General features: G+C 35.6%; 1 protein-coding gene across 7 annotated transcripts in view; it reads left to right on the top strand.

The window, feature by feature from the left end:
- Nucleotides 1-21,764, top strand: part of PRKN (parkin RBR E3 ubiquitin protein ligase) — a 709,059-nt gene that overhangs the window by 296,713 nt on the left and 390,582 nt on the right. For 5 of the 7 annotated variants that reach the window (XM_030269580.4, XM_030269582.4, XM_030269584.4 and 2 more), the window contains exon 5: nucleotides 16,467-16,550. The exons of the other annotated variants lie outside the window; for them this stretch is intronic. In XM_030269580.4, the coding sequence (XP_030125440.3) occupies nucleotides 16,467-16,550 (84 nt within the window). The remainder of the gene's footprint in view (nucleotides 1-16,466; nucleotides 16,551-21,764) is intronic. 7 annotated transcript variants of the gene reach the window in all.

The following is a 21,764-nucleotide window of genomic DNA, read 5'->3' on the forward strand; positions in this document are numbered from 1 at the left end:
ACTGGCAAGGATGGACTAAGTGTAGCTACTAAGTGTAGCCGTTCACATTTACAGAGTCCAAAGCTTTTCCCCTAGCTCTTGATTGCCTCACCTGTTCCCTGCATTAGCCTAGATGACTTCTGCCTAGTCTGCAAGTGGATCCAGGTGCTGTCTCAGCACACAGGGCCAAGCATTGTCCTGAATTTAACACTCAGCAAGGATCCACCAAGAGCCCTGACCAGTGTCCCCAGCTAGCAGTCACCCTTCTGATTTGGGAACCCAGCCACATCTGACACAAAATTGTTAGTGAGAATGCTGCTCACCTGTTATGGGGCACTCCTGGGCCTGTGCCCTGCCTCAATGTGGAAGAGAAACTGCTGAAAGAAGTACTGAGGGAGAGCTTTCTTAGTGTTGTACAGTGATGAAGGGTGATGGTGGACATCCTCTGTGTTCAAAGGCTTTTTAGAGTCCCTTTCTTATCCTGGAAAGAAAAGGGCAGTGCTTCTGGTAAGTAATTTTTTTTTTTCTGCTTATTTATTTCTCTGCAGTGGTCTGGAGAGATCGAATTTCATAAGCCTGGAATTGCAAAATCCAGACACTTGAATGTTTCTGATTTTTTTTCTACTGGAATCTCTAGAAATGTCCTATTAGAACATATTTCTTTCTAATTCTGGAAGTTGCTTTGGGAAGCAATTCTGTTTACTTACACCTTCCTTATTTCCTTCTTCTTATGCACCTCCAAAGCCCTTCTCTGGGAAAACAAAAACCAAATAAAATAAAAAATGAAATAAAAAATAAACAAAACTGGTACCTTTGTTCAACAATAGCTATCTCTGAGTACCATCCAGGTTTGTGCTGCAGGTTTTTATTCAGTCTTTGTTTTGCACAGGAACGTCTCTTTATTAAACTACAGTATTTTAAGAAGATAATTACCTTTTTCTTTTATTTATCCTAAAGGAATATTTGGGAATTCTATCTTCAGTTCATTAAAATAAATGTGTCCTGATAAATAAAAACTAAATACATCATGTCTTGAAATGCTCCCTTTCAGCTTACATCTGCTTTCTTTGGGGTGAAAGTGCTTAACACAAGATGTGCTGCAGGATTACCTGATTTGAGGGAGTTTAAATCCAACTTACATCAAAGATGTATCTCTTCTTCTTGATGTTTCTCTTTATATTTCCATGTCTGTGTGTGTGTTTAATCAAAAATAGTAACAGGTTTAGAGTACAAATGTTCAGCAGCTGATTAGTGCAGTACTTAAAGAGAAAGTCCAGCCAGTAAATATCTGTGATGTTCTCAGCAGGAACCAGACTACTGGAATCACTGATAGGAGTCAAGGGAAAAAGTACAGTTAATAATTTGTAGATATTTACACCTTTGCTGGTTTCTTTCACGGTACAAAGGCATTAGTGAAAGTGACAGAGACAAGTTATGAGCCATTTACTTGGGCTATCTGGAGGGATTTAATCTCACTTGGGTCATGGAGTTGAATTCTCTGGGAATTGGTGTTACTGTGATATGCTGTATCTGAAGGCCTGGAGTGCAGAGATAAGACTTTAAGTCCAGCTGGAATTAGAAGCAATAGAATTAACTGGATTGTAGTGCTGTAAACCTTTTGGTTCAGATCCTGAAATGCCTCTGGATGGTAGTTCAAATCTCTTCCAGATGGAGGTTTGGCTCTGGGACCTATATGCGAGGCAAATATTCACAATGTCAAGGACTTTTCTTAGGAGTGTGCACAGTGAAATCACCCTCATGTAGCTCAGTATCCTTGTTGCTGTTCAGACCTACGGTTTCCTTAATACAGTGGGAAGGATGGTTTACTTGTTTCAAAAGGCTAATTTTCCACTTCACTGACACTCACACGCATGTTTGTGATTATTTTTTTTTAAAGAAGGCTAGGAAAGTGTTTGAAAGGTCATTGCTTTTATGACAAATGAGACAAGGCTGAATATACCTGACATATGCATATCAATATGAGATAATAGAGATTGCTATAATGGAAAACATAAAACATCTATAAATGAGCTATTAAGGGCTGGGGATTTTGCTGTGTTTTTTCTTTCTTGTTGTTGCTGCTGTTGTTTTCCCTCCTACCTTGAAAAGGCTTTCCAAGGAAATGCTTTAAAATAGTGGATGCATGGACACTTACCAACATGTGCATATTTTTTGTAATGCTGTGTATTTTCTATAAGTATACAAGATAATTAGACAAAAGTGACAATGCATGTGTTGATAGATTAATTCTATTCTTACATTAAAGATGAGAAGTTAATTGCAAACCATGATTGTAAAAGAGGTGTTTGTTTTTCTGAGCTTAAAAGGAAGCAGTTTCCCCTAGTGTAATAGGAAATACAATCCCTCATGTCTACTGAAAAGAACTAAAATTAAAGTACCAGAGCATACTGATGGAGGATATTTTTTTAAGATCTGAGTAGAGAACAAATCCCTTTTCCAATTTCATTGGAAAATATAATTTTATAACAAGAGCCAGTAAGACTACTTCAAAGTTTCATTACTGTAATAACTTTTATTTCTAAATCAATGGTCTTATTAATGTTTGTTTTAGTTTAATGCTAAATTATAAATTATGCTAAATTTAAAAGTAATGATTTCTCAATAACTCTGAGGCAATATGAGGAATATTAGTATATTATGAATTTAGAAAATGGTGGGCCAAGAGAGAAAGTCTCATTCCTAGAGCCACTCAGTAGGCAAGCGAGAACTTGGAATAGAAACCTCTTTTTTGAAATCCCAACTATTCCTGGGATATGAGATATTGGACTACAAACACTTTCTCCAATACAATTATTTGATTACTACAAAATTGCAGTCTTCTTTTTCCTGTTTGTAATAGAATTTTCTTCTTTTGCGACCCTTTACCTCAAAGGAGTTATGCCCAATGGGAATTTGTCCAGTGCAGTGCATGGATATTTGCACAGTGTAATCAAATGGTTGTAAATCGATAGAAGGAATAAATGTCCATCTATAATCCATGTGGTGGGAGCACCAATGCTCTAGAGAATAAAGCTTATTTTAATTTTTTTTTTTTTTTTGCCTAATGAAGCTTGAAAGAATTTAGGAAGAAAGAGCTCAGAAACTGGAGAGCGTGAGTGTGTTCTTTTCTTAAAATTTTAAGGTGTGAATAATTTTGGATTGTTTTTTTTTTTTTCAGATCTAAATGTTATCTAAATGCACAGTAAGTTCATAACATTTTTTGGTGTTCATCACTGTGGGAAATTATAGAAATTGTATAAGGGAAAACTTGTGATCCTCTATTGATAATTTGGAAATTGTTCAAATGGAATTGATGGAAGAATATTGGCATGAATTAAAAGGAGGGTTGCATAACACTGATGTGTAAAATAGCACTCTTACTCATGTATATTAGAGGTTTTCTATTTATTATGTACTATTTTCCTGATTTTTGTCTCTTACTGGTATTCCTCATCCATGAAGCTATGAAAAGAGACATTAGATCTTCTTTTTAATTTCTTGCTCCTCTTATCCCTCCCTCCTCCGCATCCTTTTTGGTAGCTTTTTTAAAAAATTCTAGGTATAGACAAGTAAAAGACCTCTAACTTGAGGGATAGAGGTAAAAAAGTTATACGAAGATGATAAATTACTTTATTTCCCTCTTATCCAAAATATCTTCAATGTATTTGACCCTTTTGGTTTTCATCAGAGTTGTTCACTCTACAGTATCTAGAATCAATTTTTGCAACAAGGATATAATCCACTAAGATTTCTTGTGTACAGGCTGCACTCTATAAAGGTGATGGGCCTACATATCTTTTATCTTTGTGAAGAGAAGGCATTGCCTTAAAGTATAATTATCTTGTTTACAAAGTTGCAATTCTGGGCTATTAGTTGCTTTGGAGATGTAGTGTCTGTTCCGACTAGACCCAAACTTGAAATAAAGAGGAATAGCTTGTGCCTCATATAAGCTCTGAGTCTCAAAGAAACATGTGAGACCTGGAATAGTCGAGCAGGGCTATAAAGAACAGTTGTGCTAGTGTGTGTGCATGTGTGTGTATTTGAGGAAGTTCTGCCTGGTTTACTAGCATATATTGTACTCCACATCTATGTTCTGATTAAAGTGCCAGTTCTAGATCCTTTTCATTATCATAACTGAATTTGTTATAGCTAAGCCTGATGATGACAAATAAATAAAAAGTACTGATTAGGCCACTGTCATAGGCACTGAACTGTGAATTAATCCTAATAGTAATTCCAGTTAATCAATTTTATCTGTTGTCACGGTTTACACTGAGCCATAAACTAGGAAAACATCACAGTGATAGTTAAAATGGTATTATAAAATGCCAAACATTTAAATAATATATGTTTTCTTTCCATGTGACAAAAGAGACACTGAATGAGATTGCAATAAAAGGGAACTCTGTCTTCAGAATAAAATGTACTAGTTTGTGGAAATGCAAATAAGTTTGCAATTACTGTCATTGTAGTGTAGAAGTACCCTGATTTTATGTCTGAGGGCCTACTCTTTTCTGAAATTATTAGCATACTTGGTTTTACAGGTGGTCTTAGCCTGAAATGGATTCAGTAATTTGAATGCAAGTCATAACCTTTGTAAATGAAATACAGATACCCTGTCTACAATACTAAAATCTTCTACTCAGGCTGTTCAGAATTCAGTGGAAATCTGAACTTCATTGTGAAATTAAATGACGCCTTATGTAGCTTCTACCTGATCTGTCCTGAATTATGCATTTCAAAATATCCTAATAGCAGTCACCTTTTAGAGTAACTTATTTCTATACTTTCTAACACTTCTGAAGTGGATTCTGATGTACCATCTGTGCCTAGAGAGTTAATCATTTTGTAGCAGACTCTTTTGTGTGGAAGGAAATCAAAAGCTAAACCTAGAAAAGCCCAACTGAGCCTGGAACAGGGTGGATGTGAGGTGGAGTTATCCCAGTGATGTCCTGCTGTGTTGCCTTTTAAGCCTTATGGGTGTCTCTTCAGAACACTGGAGCACAGGGGAAGTCAATGTTTATGCTCCAAATTCCTCTTAGTTAAGAAAATCAGCTCCTAGAACTATTATAAATCATTCAGAGCAGGTATGAAGAAATTAGGCACTTCTCCAGCTTAATAATCTTCAAATGCTTATTGGGCAAGACATCTGCAGAGATCACCTTGTATGCACAAACTAGCAAAGTTCTCACAAAATTCAGGTGTTGGGACACCCTTTATTGTTATGCTGGGGCCTCAAGAGCTTCTGTTAGAAAATGGAAGAGTTAATTTCAAACGTCCCTTTAGCCTGAGTTCATTCACCTTTTCACTGACTTTTGTGAAAAGCTCAAAGATGGGCTTAATTTATTTTCTCATTGTGCCAATATGTAGAAAATAAGTCAGGAATAATTCAAAATAATTCAAGATTCATGCACAGAGAGAGAAATTAAATGAAAAAATGACCTGAGCTGTTTTTAAAGCACAGCTTTAAGAGAAGAAATAGTTTGGAGATTTGATATGAGATTATAGGAATATATCTCTGTGTTAGTAAGACAAGTTATGCCACAAAAATGGTGTGAGGGCTGGAGCACCTCTGCTTGGAAGACAGGCTGAGAGAGTTGAGGTTGCTCAGCCTGAAGATGAGAAGGCTCCGGGGAAATAGGGTTGTGGCCTTTCAGTGCTTAAAGGGGGCTTATAAGTAGGATTTGGACAGACTTTCTAGTAGGGCCTGTTGTGACAGGGCAAGGGTCATGGTTTTACCTGGAAGAGAGGGTACATTTAGATTGGAAATAAGGAAGATGTTTCCCACAATGTGGGGGGTACAACACTGGAATAGACTGCCAGAGCCTGTGGATGCCCTATCCCTGGAAACATTCAAGGTCAGATTGGATGGGGCTCTGAGCAACCTATCTGGTTGAAATTGTCACTGTTTAATGCAGGGAGATTGGAGCAGATGGGCTTAAAAGGACCCTTGCAACCTAAACAATGCCATGATTCAGTGAGGGGTTTGGATCCACTCCTTCCAGTATATGCAGTATCTTGATGGCAAAGGCAGGATCCTGAACAGCCTGGTACAATCTTAATTCTTTAGTTATGTTCTCATGTAAAATGCTTAAAGAATCATCCTTTCTTTCATGTGTGGTACCAGGATCATGTTTTAGGGGAAAAAAACAAACTCTAAAACCACCATGCATGCAATGTAATCTTAAATTGTTCTCAAATGAACCTGAACAATGCACTTAATACAGGTTTGACTGTATTTCTTAATAGATAAAACAAAGATGTTTTTGTTTTGAATACATTGATGAATATGTAAAGTTCACAGTAATTGTAAAATTCAGAAAAAAAAATCAAAGACAATATTTTTGTTTAGTTCTCCTTTTTAGAAATAAAAAGTCTTTGATATCCTATAACCTTTCCTTTACGAAGATTGAAATATTCTTGCTGAAATGGATGTGGCTTTGTCTTTCAGGATTCCTGATTATGTGTAAAATCAAAAACGGATGATATAGCAAATTATTTTCCTCAGATACTGTAGTGTGTAATCTTGATTTTACAGTTTTATATAACTTCAGTAAGTGAAAAAAATGTTTGAGCACCTTATGAAGTGAGTCTCTTCCTAGCGGCCCTTTAGCTTTAGTGATTAATTGAGAAATTTATTCTTAGTAAAAATGTGGAATGGATTCTGGGATGGGGGTGGGAGGCTATTTCGTCTGTTTGGCATTTTGGGCTTTTTTTGGTTTTGTGGCGGATTAGTGGGGTTTTTTTTAAGATGTATGTAGTATCCTTGGGATAGGTGTGTGTCTTACCACAGAAATGGGAGAGAGACCCTTTGGACAAAGTAAAAAGAGCATAAATAAGGAAGCAGTAGGTGACAGCTCAGAGAAAGAAAGGGAATGGCAGGCACATGTAGCTAAGGGCAGTATTCATTCCATGTGGATTTACCATAGCTCAGATAGTGAATGGACAGTTGTCTCTGGACTTGTTTCCTAATGGTGCCTTACAGAAGTGAATTGATGGGCTGAGGGCTTCTCTGAGTATTGCCTACAGTGGAAATGCTCTAGGTTGGTCTCTCTTCCAAAAGATTTTTAGCTTTTTCGTCCTAGTAAAAAAAAAAAATATTTAAAATTTAATGATCTGACATGCAATGATTACATCTGCATTAAATTGTTACTGTGGAATATTCATGAAGCTTGGATTTTTATTTTATATCTTTGCTTTATTGCATTTGTTTAACTTCAGCTCATATTAGTTTAATTGCAAGGTGTCTAGTTGGCATTATTAGCAATATGTTAACTGCAGACCTTGACTTCTATGTTGACTTAACTTATATTTTTTATTTTTTTTTATTACTACATTTAGTCTGTATATTTCCCATGCAGACGTAGCTTATGATGTATCCAAATTGCAGGACTGCCATAATCTTCTTTGCCCAAAATTTGTGGAGTTGCTTAAATCTTTCTGCAGCTCAAAACTTATAGATTAAATGGTTTCATATTTGACGTGGGGTTTTAGTTCTAAATAGTAAAAAAGTACCTTTTAAACATTTCTTCACCTACTCTGTTCTGAGAGATTTCCTTTAAGAAATAGAAATTTCTGTCTAATCCTGGTTTAGTGTGAGTTCCAGAATCAGCAGCGTGGTTTCGTACTGAATTTAAAATATGTTTACTGAATGTTAACACTGCCACCCATTTCTGGAGAACTGAAAGAATTGGGGGCTTGCTGCCTGATCCTGGAAATGCTTCACCTCTGAATGGCTGACACTCCTCTGCAGCTCCTCTGGAGCTTTCTGGCTTGTAGGTAACTGATAATCTATCTTTATGCTAATCACTTCTCTTTCAAATTTGTGCCAAGTCTGCCAGCACCCCAAGAGCTCTGATCAGGCCCCAGCATCCCCCTCTCATCCTGCATGGAGCATCCACTGGTGCTGGGCTGCTCTTCTCTGCCCAGAGAGTCCTGTGGGACAAAATCCATCTGCTGCGGGCAGTTGCCACTTTGGGAAAAACCGAGAAAATTCAATCCAAGTTCGGTCAGCTTTTACAGCTTGTAACTGTGACTTAGGAGGGGAAAGCATGGGAACAGGAGAAGTGTTTTTGGGTAGAGAAACAAAACAGCCTTTGCACTTTCTGATCCCAGCTAAAAGCTCTCCATATGTAATATTTTTTTGTATCTTGACACTTGTGGCTCAAATAACTGTGAGCACATCTCAGCTGGAGAGAGAACAGGGATGGGTCTTAGAAGGTTTGAATTCTCCTGTCTATTAGCTCCCTGTCCTCTGGCTGCTCCCTTGTGGAAGAATCCCTGAAAAGCCTCCACAGCAGAAGCAGCCCCTGAAGGCAGAGGGCTTTAGTCTGTTCCTGGTTACACTGACCTCAGTGAGATCTGCTGGTCTTAACACTTGTAATTGTGGATTTTAATTTATTTTTTTAATGCTATAATTTCAGTGGACACAGTAAGTACATGCATGTTTAGGGAATTACAGGAGTTTTCCCTGGCTCTCTTTTTTTGTTTCAGCCTTGAAAAAGTATTTAATGACATCTAGATAGAAAGTATTTATAGATTAGAAATCATTGGTCTGACAGATTATTTGAATGAAGTTCGGTTGTTTGGTTTAGGAGGCTTTTCATCCACTTTTTCTTACAGCTCTATATCTCTCATTCAAGACTAAAGTTTAGAGCAGCAGCAGGACTATGTTGTTCAATTTTTCAGCTGCAGTTGTATTTGTATTATCTTTATTCTCTTTTTGCCCTTTTTTGCTGAGAGGGACCAACCAAAGACACACTTTGAATAATTTTCTTTTGCTTATATAAGAAAGTGTTTGTGCTAGCAACACAATGCTTGCTATAAAATATTGTCAATGAAGAGATGAATCTGCAACCCTTTACCTTGGGTGTCTTTTATGAGCCTTCATTATTTACTTGAGGTCCAGCAGGATGACTCTTGTAAATCATTGTACTATAAACAGTATGAAAGAAAAGAAAGATCAGAACTTATTAAAAGCATGTCATTAATGTGTTTTCTTTTCTTTTCTTTTTAACTATGAAACTATGTATTAAGAAAGAAACATGTGTTAAGAAAGAAAAAGCAATTATCAATAAAAAAAGTTATTATTTTTCTATACTCTACCTATATTTTCAGTTACAGAAGTGATCCTCTCATGTTTCATTTGCAATAACTATCATACAGGAAATGTTCATAATTACATGTCTGCAAGCAGTTGAGCTAATTGTCTGCTACTTAATTTTGGAAGCGTTATAACTATTGACATCGAACTGGCAATTTAATAATTAAGCTGGTCACTCTTAAAGGAAAATTTCATCTCTAAGATCCTACTATAAATCAAACCAGTAGGTTCAATCCCCACAAAGACTTAAAGCATGTGATTCACTTTTTTTCAGTACTGTTTCTTATATAAACAAAATTATCCATGTGCTTTATAGATTTGGTCTAATTACCAAAGTCAATAATAATAAGAACATTCCTTCTGATGGATTCTTTAATATGCTCTTTAGACTGACCAGCTAAATCCAGTCCTCCCAGTCCTATATCACAAACCTCTTTAAAACCAACCCCAAGACTCATTTAGTAGACTTTTTTTATACTTTGCTCCCTGCTGTATTGGACATTCTTTGTCAAAGCCAGTCCACAGTAAATTGGTTAGCTTTGCCTGCAATAATGTGTCCCCATGTGCTAGTCAGTTTGTATCAATCTCTTCAGAATTATAAAAAAAAAATATATAGCTTTGGAATAAAAATTAATCTCTCCCTGCTGGTAATGGTCTTTTAGATCTGTATAAATTGTAGGTAAACTTTAATTACCTCTGCCTTTGTGTTAAGCAGATGATTTTGGTCCTAAAAGTTGCCAATCTGACAGTTTTTCCATTCAATAGATTATCTACTGTAATAAATTTTCCAGTGTTTTAAGTAGAACATCTGTAAAAGGCTAGCAACAACTTCCTGGCTAATTCATTAGTGACCTCTTTTATAAACTATTTGTATCTTTTCTTTCTCATGAGGGATGTTGATAGGCTGGGCTTTGGGAATTTGGAGAATGCATTTTATGCTAGATTGGATGCTGTGGTTCATAGTTTTACTTAGGGAAAAAAATATCCATATAATATTTAAGCATTTAGTAGAAATCATAGAATAAGTTGGGTTGGAAGGGACCTTAAAGATCATTTGACCCTCTGCCATGGGCTAGGACACCTTGCACTAAACCAGGTTACTCAGTGCCCCTTTCCAACCTGGCCTTGAACATTTCCTGGGATGGGGTATCCACAATCTCTATGGGCAACCAGTTCCAGTGCCTCACCACCCTCCTAGTAAGGAATTCTTTTCTCACACTGAATCTAAGCCTACTCTCTTTTAGCTCGAAGCCATTCCCACTTGTCCTGTCACTACCTGCTCTTGTAAAAAGTCCCCATCGATCTTTCTTGTAAGCACCCTTAAGGTGGTGAAAGTCTGTATTTACATCACCCATAAGTCTTCACGTCTCCAGACTGAAAAAACCTCTAGTTCTTTAAGTCTTTTCTCATAGGAGAGATGCATGCTTACCATTAGGATACATCTTGGTTCCTACCGTGTCTAGGAGGCAGAGTTTTCTACCTATAATGGTACTGGAAGCAGTGAAGTGTGGTAGCTTGGTGTGGGTACTGCTGTTAGACTGGCAAAAAGGAAATTAATTTTTATTTAGTAAGCCTTATATTTTGGGAGGGTTTTTCTTCTGTCATCCTGTCTAAAGATGCTGAAACCATGCTGAGGGTTCCCTATACGATGTCTAGCTCTTTAAATACTCTCACACAGACAAGTCAGTAGCCATAACTTTGCAGAAAAGCCTGAATGTTTGCATGATTTGCATCAGATTTAACACTTTTCCTGTGTCCCATATGCTGATTTTTAAATTCTCTCAAGACCTGAAATTATTTCTTACATAGCTTTAAAAATCCTTCTGCATTAATAGTTTTTCCTTGGTTGGGTCATTTACTCAACATTTTAATGATTTATGTCTCTTATGTAGATATTAGCAGGTACAAATATGTGTTTTAATGATATTCTGCTGCAAATTGTTCACTAGAGGAGAATATAAAGCGGGGAAAATACAAAGCATTGAACACTTGGATAGTTTCCAGCCTTTTAAGTGATTCAGAGTCTTTGTTGAGTCACTGATTTCTATTGCTGGCCTCTGCTTCTGGCCTTTCCCTGAATTAACAGGTCAACAGTTCTGTCAGCAACCATGTTTTGTATAATATGTCATCCAAGGTCTCTAGATTAAATTTCTGGTTTGGGAGAGAGTTTTAAATTTTTTTTTTAATTTTTTTTGAGATGTTTCTGATGAAAAATTAGTTTTGGTTTTACAATACAAAACTGGATCTTGGCTAAAAGATAAAAAGACACTGGGAGTAGAGTGTACTGTACCGCCCTCTGTACTGGGCATCAGTACAATATACTAGTGGAATGTACACAGACTTCCAGTACTTTCCTCGTACATTGAAAAAACATCTCAGTCCTCCCTGTTCTTCATATGCTGCATAGGAGTTTCACTTCAAGCTTAATATACATTTGCCATTTTTTTTTCCTGTCTTCCCCTTCAAAAAGGAAAGGAACAGCTGCCATATGCTCAAGGCACAGAAATTTCCATACCTACTTATGTGGGAAATACTCAAGTACATTTGCTATTTCTTTTTCTATTCAGTGGTGTTCTTTCTATTTCTTTCTTTATTCTGCCATTTTCCCACTTATACACCGGAAAAGCCTTCTCTGATGTGTTTATTTTAATGCACAGCTTTCTCTGTGAGCCATTTGGCTGGGTACAAGAGGGGCAGTTGCTTTAATCTCGCAATCAGAAGGCTTTGTTCCTCTCACAGTATGTTCTTGATTAATGCGAACTAATAATTACAAACACTAGAGCCTGCAGTGTTATAACACCACAAGTGATTGGCTGGCCTGCAGGTTGACAGGCTTTTCTTAGACTCAAGAAAGAACGATACAAAAATTGCATTTCAAAGTGTTTATCTTGCCAGAATTCCTAATTGTGTTTTGATGCAATTATAGCAGTGACATTTAGTAGTACTGTCGCTACAGAAACATTAACATTTTGAATGCACAGTGTTTTTCAAGGACAAATGTCTTTTCTACTATTTTTGTTTTGAAGGTGGAAAACTAAAATTTTCAAGCACACTAAATCTTTTGAAAGTGTGTTAGATTAGCATTAATAATAAAATGTGGCCGTAAAGAATGCCAAGAACAGATGTGGAAAAGGAGATTTTTCCTCTTACTAATTTGGAAAATGAGGTGTGGAATGGGGGCTCTCTGGTTGATTGGGGTTTATTGTTTTATCACTTTTTTTTCCTCTCCACTCATCAACGTTAAACAGGTTGAAACCCATTTTATTCTGTCAGTCTATAATTCCTGCTGGATCAATGCCTTCTTGTGCCTCGAGAACTTGATCTAACTTTTACTAAAACAGAAAAAAAGAAACACTTGTTGACTTAAAACTGGGTCTGGTTAATGTTACCAAAAGAGTTAAATGCATCTGACTTTTTTACAGGTTTTGCGTAAAAAAAAGAAATCATCATAAGAGATAAAGAAGTTATGAATATTGTGAGGGTTTTTATGAAGGAAAAAATTAGGAAGTTCTTAGCTATAGTGTGAGTGAACAGTTGATAGTTGCTGATAATGTGGAACTGTGCTCCTAGTTCCCTGTGTATGTGCTCTAACATGTCTTTAGTGAAAGATGACATTTTTATTTCAGTGAGCTGCTTTGTGCAAAGTAGCCTCATGTGCTTGAGAAACATCGTAAGGAAATGATTGCAGAGAGGGAGAGCACTGTAAGTTCATATCAAGCCATGTAGCACATTAGCTTTACCTTGGAAATAAGAACTTAAAGGTGAATGCAAAATTCCTATTAATATTGTTATTGTTAATTAATAAAATATTTTCATAGTAAGCATATTTGGACCTGATGTAGTGTTACTTGTAGTAGTTCATTCTAGTGGTAATCAGCATTGCATCAAGTCACCCCTTTTGGGTTTCTTTTACAAATGCATTTCTCTAGAACCTCAACCTTATAAATAATCCTGTGGATGTTTTGGAGTTTTTTTCTATTTTGAGAATTAATATGCCTCCTTACCTTTTTGTGACTATATACCCAGACCTGCAAACTAATGAATACTTGGGAAGCTTTCACCTGAAATAACTTCAGTGAAGTAAAGCATCAATTCCTCTAAGAAGTTTAGTTTGAAATATTGTCTTCTTATAAAATCAAGATAATTAGTACCAGAGCAAATATCATACTTGTGGAACTGCTTCTACACACTCATTTAAATTATCTTGATGTGTATCTTAGTGTGACTATTTTTGTGTAAATGCTGGTGTAGCATCATTAACTTTGGGAGTCTCCTATTAATCATACAAGGATGAAGAAACATGAAAAATCATTGTCCCATGTTACCAGTACCAGATTAAAAAAAAAAAAAAAAAGGCTTCTCTTGGGGTTTGAGTAAATATGTTTCTGGTTTTATAGAACTCATTTGCTTCTTATTTCTCATCCTTTTTTTTTTAGTTACCTCCTGCCAAATGGAAATCGTGTAAGGATTAGACAAAGTTAGAAAAAAACCAAAAGTATTGAATTCCTCTAATTTAGAAAAATAAATATTTTAATAAATGTGTGTTAATACATATAAGTATGAAGGAAGAGGGATAGGGGTTAATCAAATATTAACTTGTTAGTGTTGGTTGTCTTTATCAAGTCTGTGAGTTAGATGTCATCCTTGTGGATTAAAATTCCAGGCCTCAAAAGGGGGAAAAATTTTTACTCCCTATAACAATGGTCTGACTGGATAATGATTGCAAGCCTAACATTTTGGGGAAAAGCAAAAGCTTGAAAGTGTAGGAAAAGCTGTCATAATTGAGTATTTAAATTGCTTTAATGTAAGTTATGTAAGTATCATGTCAAATCATGATCCCAAGAGTAAACTTCTGGATGCTATCAGGTTACGTTGTGGAAAGGTTGACTAAAGAATTGCCAAGAGAAGGGGGACCTGGTTTATAATGTTACTAATGAAGCTCTGGTCTTTAACAGTGATAACTAAACTACTAGAAAGCAAAAAACCACCATAATTCCAACACTTTAAATATAAAAATACAATTTGGTGGACAAAACTACTGAAGATTCTTACCTGCAAACAGTAGAAAAAAACTGTTGCTGAGTCCATTTAAACTATTACAGTAGCAGAAGGTGTGTTAAGTGATTGCCGTAGACTTGGAGAGCGAGGTATATAACTGGTTCATCCTTGCAAGCAAACATGGGCTCAGTATGGGAGAACCTAGAAAGTACCTGCTAGAAGCATGTCTGTGGACCTTAGGATGCACATGACAACTGCTGTTGAAATAGCAGTTGAAATTTAACATATGTCACTATTAAGGGATGTGCACTGGGAAAAACAACCCTCCAGATTTTATATATATGAAATGGATTTTGAGATATCTTATATGTAGCAATGAGATCTAGGAGCTCTGATAGATAACTCCACCAAAATGCTGCCTTGGTGCCTAGTAAGCATCAGCAAAGTAAATTACATTTTAATAAGTATTTAGGAGGATTTGAGCAAATTTCTAGACATCATCTTCCTATTCACTGGTCCAACACATAAGTCATGTGTACTGTGTGATGCTCTTTATATTTCAAAATGATAGAGTTGGAAGAGCTAGTAAAAGATAAAAAGAAAAATATAAGGAACAGCACCTACATGAGGAATGGGAAGGTAGATGATTTCTTTCCTGAAAAGTAAGCTGCTGTGGAAGGAATGCTAGAGATCTGTACAATCTTTGATGATGTGGGGAAAAATAAATAAACTGGGTGGCATCAAACAAAATTTTGAACTACTCAGTTGAAAGCTATTAAAAAGAGGTAACTCTTTGTGCAGCATCTCAGGGTGGTCTTACTATTCTTCCTGCAAAGTTTCTGGAATGCTAGAACTTCATGAGAGGTAAAAATTCACTGGAATAATTGATGGAAAACTTTATTTTTCAAATGTTTTAAATCATTCATTCAAGGTTCTTTCCCCTTCCCTCCCCCAGTATCAAGGATTATTACTTTACACTACTCCACTGCAGCTCTGTTCACCCAAGGACTCAAAACTATGATTTGTCACCCCTGCGCCTGCCTGCATTTCAACTTACATTTGTCAAAGCTCTTTTTTTTTTTATTTATCTCAAAAGCCAGCATTTAAACTGGATGACACTAGAAACTGGAGCTCAGTGAAGAGCAAGTTGTTTTACTCAACTTTCCAGATAGGCTGGATCAACATTTTATCACTAAGTTCACACTACTAAGAGAATTCTAATACAGAATTGAAATGGGATGGATCTAGATGTGACACAGGATTACTTTGTAATTCAACTGTGTTTTAAGTAGGCACTAATTTCACTAATGTGGTTAATGTCTTCACTGCTATAATTTTTCTTCTGGATAAGGATTTTCTGCTATTGCCTGGGCACTGATTCTATCCCAAACACTGACTAATCCAAGTACCAAATGTTCTCCTTTTTGATACCTTAGTTGTATATTTCTACTATATATGTGGATACATGTAAACTTCTTATCTATTGCTCAGATTAATTTTATTGTCTGTAAATTAAATATTAATTGGTGTAAAATTAATATAAAAAAGAAACCATATGAGTATCAATTTTTTGTGATGCAAAATATTTTTATAAAAGTTCCTATATATCCTATATATGTAAATTTTCTTCTTTGATAGATCATCCTGTTAATCACATTATTTTGCAGTTGTGGAATATTGATAATTTGCAATCCTTATTTTTTTTTTCTGCTTGGTAATATACTCATATATGAACTGTGTATATTCAAAAAGTCATTGTAAAGTTTAATAAGGAATTTTTGTCAGATTTTTTTTCTGTGTTTTTATATTTTTATATTTATGTTGTGGGGGGTGGGGGATTTTTAAGTTTCTTTAATAATGACTGATAAATATTGAAGTTAATGTAAATATCTAGAAATCCAAGAACAATTCTCACTTAACAATTACATTATGTTGTATTGCAGTTAAGTAAAGACTTTAACTAGAGCCAAGAAATCTATTCACAGTTTTTTTAATTGTATATTCTGCTTCCAGCTATTATCTTTTTCCCTTTTCCCCCTAGCTGCAGGCCCACGTGTAAACAGTGTTGAACCAGACAATGAATCTTTGTAGTTTTTTAATTATGATTAACTCAGTACCTGTCTTGAGCTGAGAAAATGTAACCTACTATCGATGCCTGTTCACAGCACTGACCCTAAAGTAGAGGGACCACATGTCCTGTTTGTGACTGGGCTTTACTGGTGAATATTGTTATATAACCTGAATGATCTCTCAGTGAAATTATGATAAAACTGTCTAGCTAAAATGTAAAAGAAACAAGAGTAGGAAAAGCAGCAACAAAACCAAGTTTTATATGTTATTTATGAAGTAAATGATAATCTTTGCATGCTTTGGTTTTATTTTGAAGGGCCCATCTTGCTGGGATGACGTGCTAATTCCCAACAGAATAGGAGGTGTTTGTCAGTCCCAAGGGTGCAATGGAAATGTAGCGGTAAGATTTTGTCATGTTTCTCCAAGTTCTGTGGCACTCATAAGAATAATTCTTTGTAACAATTATAACCATGTTAAAATTTCAGTAACAAATGTGAAGAGACAGGTATGGTACACTTCAAAAGAGCCGCACAGCATTAGATAACAAACCTCTGTCTTTCAAAAGGGAGGAATTTTGGTCAGATGCTGTTTGAAATGAAAGAGGAAATAATTTTATTTCCTCTTTAGCACTGAAGTATAACTTAAATTTTCAAGTATGGAAAGGTTAAATGTGGAATGTAATACTTAAATGTGTCTGTTAATGCTTATTTTATAATTTTTATGTATATCTTTCCCTTGAAAACTTCAAATTTCCATGTCATATTACACATCAGAACTTGCATTTTGGACTTTGTCCATAGGAGTAGGCTCTTCGTGATGATCAGTTTGCAGGTTTTCTCCCACATCTTATTGCTGTTGCTTCCTTTGTTTCCTGAAGTGACATCAATGAAAAGACTGAGTAAGAAGGAGCATAGGTTTCTCAAATTCTTAATAAAGATGTCTCAAAACATTATTTGTGTATACTTATATCTTCACATATTAGATATTTATAGCATCTAATACTAAAGTCTTAGAGGTAATTCCTTCTCAGTAAAAAGCTTAATTTTAGTGTTTTTACAGGACAGAGATTTTACTTGAATTTTCTACATATGAAAAGATTCTATTCATCAATGATTTGCAGATTAGAGCTGCACAAATTGCTTTTTCCACCTACTCTGGTGTAACCGTCTCTCTGTCTTCCCTAGCAAGACAGTTGTGGAGTGGTACATCCACACAGTTCTATACGTGTCTCCTGCTTGGCCACAGATGGTGCCAGAAAATATTTTAATCTAAACTTAGATACCAAATGGATGTTTTACTAGTATGGCATTTATGGCTGAGTCCATATGCAGCCAACAGAAACTGAGATCTGACAGCCTTTGGGTTTCTGCTTCTTGGTGGGCCCCTTGTAGCAGTGGCTGAGACACCCAGAAATCACAGAATGTCCTGGGCTGGAAGGGACCCACAAAGATCGCGACCTTGAAAGTGGCAGGTGTTTGATATTCAAATGCTATTCTCTGGGCAGAACAATTCCCAGTTTTGTCCCCTATTGGCAGAATATACCTGACTGACTTGCAGCTGCCAACTTACAGCTTTTGTTATCCAGTGTATTTGTGAAAAAGGTACTGAAATAATGACACTTTTGGCAACCCTGCCTCCTGACCTACCACCCAGTCCCTCATTGAATCAGTTCTTATTTTTTAAAAGCAGAAAATGAAACAAAATGCCATCTTTGTGGAGAGAGAAGAAAACCCACTGACCATTAAACTAATATCTGATGCTGTGGCAAACAGCTAAGCCCCATTGACTCCAGTTGCTGTCCATTCCTCTGGCAAGTTGCATATTTAGCCGAGCCAAGGATCAGTGTTATCTTTCAGTGAGGCATCACTGAACAAATTTCAGAAGACACTGTATTAGACAGGCATGTTGCTAATGTAGCTTGAGACAACCTGAACTACTGGCATGAGGCTGTTACTGCAGAAATATGCTGTTTATTTCCAAACTGACACATTTTCCCTTTATCAGCTACAAACCACTCTATCCAGTAGTGTTAGAATGGAACCAGACTGAGGTTCAAGAGCACCCTTAATTTTTATGATTTTTCAACCAGAATATCCAGCAATATCAATATAGTCAAGAAAAACTAAGCACTTAAGTGTATTTTACTTATTTTTTTACCTAACTCTTCAGTAGGTAGGTAAGCCTGCATCAGATGTTTGAATTCATGGCTTGTTGAGATCCTCTAGTTACCGAAAGACATCTTTCTTGTGCTTTGGGATGTTTGTTTTTCTTTGGCCTCAGTCACTGTGAAAACACATCTTTACTTTCTGGGAAATCTTCCAGTTCAAAGGCTTAAATCACTAAGTTTTTTGTTTTGTGTCTTGCTCCAAGCAGGAAATAATAGAGATCCTACAGATGTGTTTCCAAGGATTTGCCATTCTTTTCTGCTCTGGTAGAACAGTTAGTTTGGAACAGAATAAAAATAACCTTAACTAAATCATGGGTTAAAACCTCTAGGCTTTTCTTGCCTGTTACAATCTTTGGAAAATTAAGTCACGTTTCATTATTTACTATTCATTTTTGCATTTATGCAAAATGACAAAGTTACGACAAAGTTTGTGGAGTTATGTCTCTCAAATAGCTCCACAGTATATGTACTTCTTTACAATGATGTGCAAAGCTTTAAGACTGTTGGTTGTGAGTTATCAACAAACTGCAAATACTGCTGTTTAAGGGGGGAAAAAAACCCTCCATTATTTCTCGCCCAAGACATGTTTCAGTTAAAAATTAATTTTTTGTCAATTTTAAATTTTTGTAAGCACCAATTTGCAATATAAAAAAACACAAGGCAATGTGTTTTCCCCCAAAATACTAGTTTGTATGTATTTTGGTATGAAATTAGTCTCTTGACAGAATGACAGACTTTAATTCTTTGGTTGCAAAAATGTAAATAAAATAATTGATTATATGAGAAAACAATGAAAATCAAATTTCATTTCAAAAAATAAAATTTCTAATGATTTGTAGAAGATATAATGATTATCTTAATGTTAAGTGCACTGTGATTCAATATGTGTTCCAATGTGCTCCCAAGCAGAGGTCACTGTGGGGTTTTTTCATATTAATTACAGTCTATCAGAATCACTCTGAACTTCTACAGTTTCAAAAAGATTAAGCTCCTGTGAATTCTTATGTTGCTGCAATTGTAGAAAAGTTGCTTTTTAAACAAACTTTCATTATATTTTTTCAGAAATTGAAGAGTCAACAATAGCTGTTTTAAATGCAGATTTAAATCCAACTTTCAAACTGTTTCACAAATTAGAACCATTCATTAAATGAAAGAGAACCTTGTACTCTTGGTGTCTGTCTCAAAACAATTTCAGCCAGAAACACTGTATGTAGCTGTGCAGGTGTGCTTGGAAACTAGCGTGGTTCTATGAATTTCCAGATGCTCTTTTTATATGAGCATAATTTTGTTACTGCTTAGAACCACAGAATCATTTAGGTTGGAAAAATCCTTTAAGATAATCAAGTCCGACTTGATTAACCTAACACTGCCAACCCACCAGGTCCCAAGGGTATTTCTGATATAGTTTTTGTAGATTCATGCTCATCTTTACAAGTGACCAGAATACATGTAATACTAAAGTGTTTACTTAGCCTTTCCTTACTCAAATTTAATATTACTGAGTGTTCATGTTAGACTTTTACAGTTCTCTGAAATACATACAGAATATTTACTCTTTATCATCCATTGAAGTAAATTTTTGATTTAGGACTTTTTCTACTTTTGTATGTAAAAATGATAGCATATTTGCTCTCTCATGTAGGCTCATGATTTTTAGAAGTCACCAAGAGCCATAGAAATAATGTATCTGTTCATGGTGAGACAGAGCTGTAATACTACCATAAACCACTGAAGTGATGATTTCATAGGAATCAGCTCCACATTAGCTCCTCATTCCAGTCAATATGCATCAGTTTCTGAAAGACATTTCCATGTCCCCAGGGCAAAATGTAGGGCAAATCTTTTTTAACTTTAGAAACCTGTGGGAAACGTATTAATGTTCTGTATGTGTTCTTGGGATTCTCATTTGATGTGCAAAAAGAGTTGCAGGAGACTTGAAAATCTCAGAAGTAATGAAAGGGTTAAAGAGAATTTATGGGTCAGATGTGGTTTAAGCTATTGGGAATAAGGAAGAATGAAAATCACTGTAATAGGAATATAAATGTACTTCTCTTCCAGTTTGATATATCTCACTACTGTTACCTTGAATTCTTTGTTTCTGATGAAGACTGTATCAGCTGTCATCATAACTGAATAGCATTTTTGTCTCTGCTCCAGTTACTGAAACATGCTAGGGTTCAAAAACCATTTCTAAAAGAAGTACTAGATTTTCTTAAATATCAGTACACCCTTCTTATCAAACTCTATAGTAATGTCCCCTGCCTAAGGCAAAGATTTATATTCCAAGTTTGGTCACTTTTTTTTTTTTTAATGTTTAGTATTGGCCATGATATGTGATTTTAAATAGTTCAATTCCACTATACAATAGTTTCACTGTTGTAGAGTATGCTTGAGAGCAAAGAGTTTGCCATAGGAAGCATGTTTGGTTTTTTAAATTATATAGATTTTCTTATTATTGCCATTCTTCTAGTGTGATTTTGAATATTGAAATTTTATTTTTACTATATTGAAATTCTGGGACATTTCTCCTATTTTTCCTTCCCTGCTTGTTTATTGTCATTAGGTTTGGCACTGAAGATAGCAATATTATGTGTTACTTTCATAGTCTGTTCCACAGGGAACCTGTGCTCATCTGAAATAGTTTGGACTAATAAATCAAGGGAACAGTATTCAGCTTGTGTGCTTTAAATACACAACTTAGTAAATTATTTTTTTTTTCTTTCTAGTGTCTAAACCTATTCTTTTCAAACATCACTGTTCAGATGAAATATGTTTCATTTTTCATCTCATTTAGCTTTGATTAGCTCAGACCTCTGCTTCAGTTGAGAACAGAAATAAGTCTTGTAGCAGTTAAAGTATCAGGAGCAAAGTAGTACATTTAATGATGTTATCAAAATATAAATACAGTAAAGGACTATCATCTCATTATAGGAAAGGTCTGATACGTTGCTATATTATTTATTTGCTTTTCTTTGTGTACGGTGATTATTGTTTAAGGTACTATGCCTGTCCATCCCTGGAGCAATTATAATATTTTAAATGTCATAATATTACTATGAGTAATTTTTTTAATTCTGGAACATTTCTTAATAGCAAGCATCCTCTTGACTTTGCAGTTTTAATTTATTTCAGTGCTGTCCATGTTAGTTTGGCTTATGCAGAAGAGACTAGTCCAGATAATATATGCTATTAAAAAAAATCACAGTGAGTATGACGGAGTAAGAATGCTGCTTAAAATGCCAGGTAATCTTACTTTAGAAATATTAAATTGATACAAGGATTCTTATCACAGAAGGATTTAAGTTGGAAAATACTTCCAAGATCATTAAGTCTAACCTTTGACCAATCACTGCTTTGTCAACTAGGCCATAGCACTAAGTGCCACAGCAATCTGTTCCAATGCTTAACAACCCCTTCTGTGAAGACATTCTTCCCAAAGTCCGACTT

This window comes from Taeniopygia guttata, chromosome 3 (genome assembly GCF_048771995.1).
Source record: "Taeniopygia guttata chromosome 3, bTaeGut7.mat, whole genome shotgun sequence".
NCBI lineage: Eukaryota > Metazoa > Chordata > Aves > Passeriformes > Estrildidae > Taeniopygia > Taeniopygia guttata.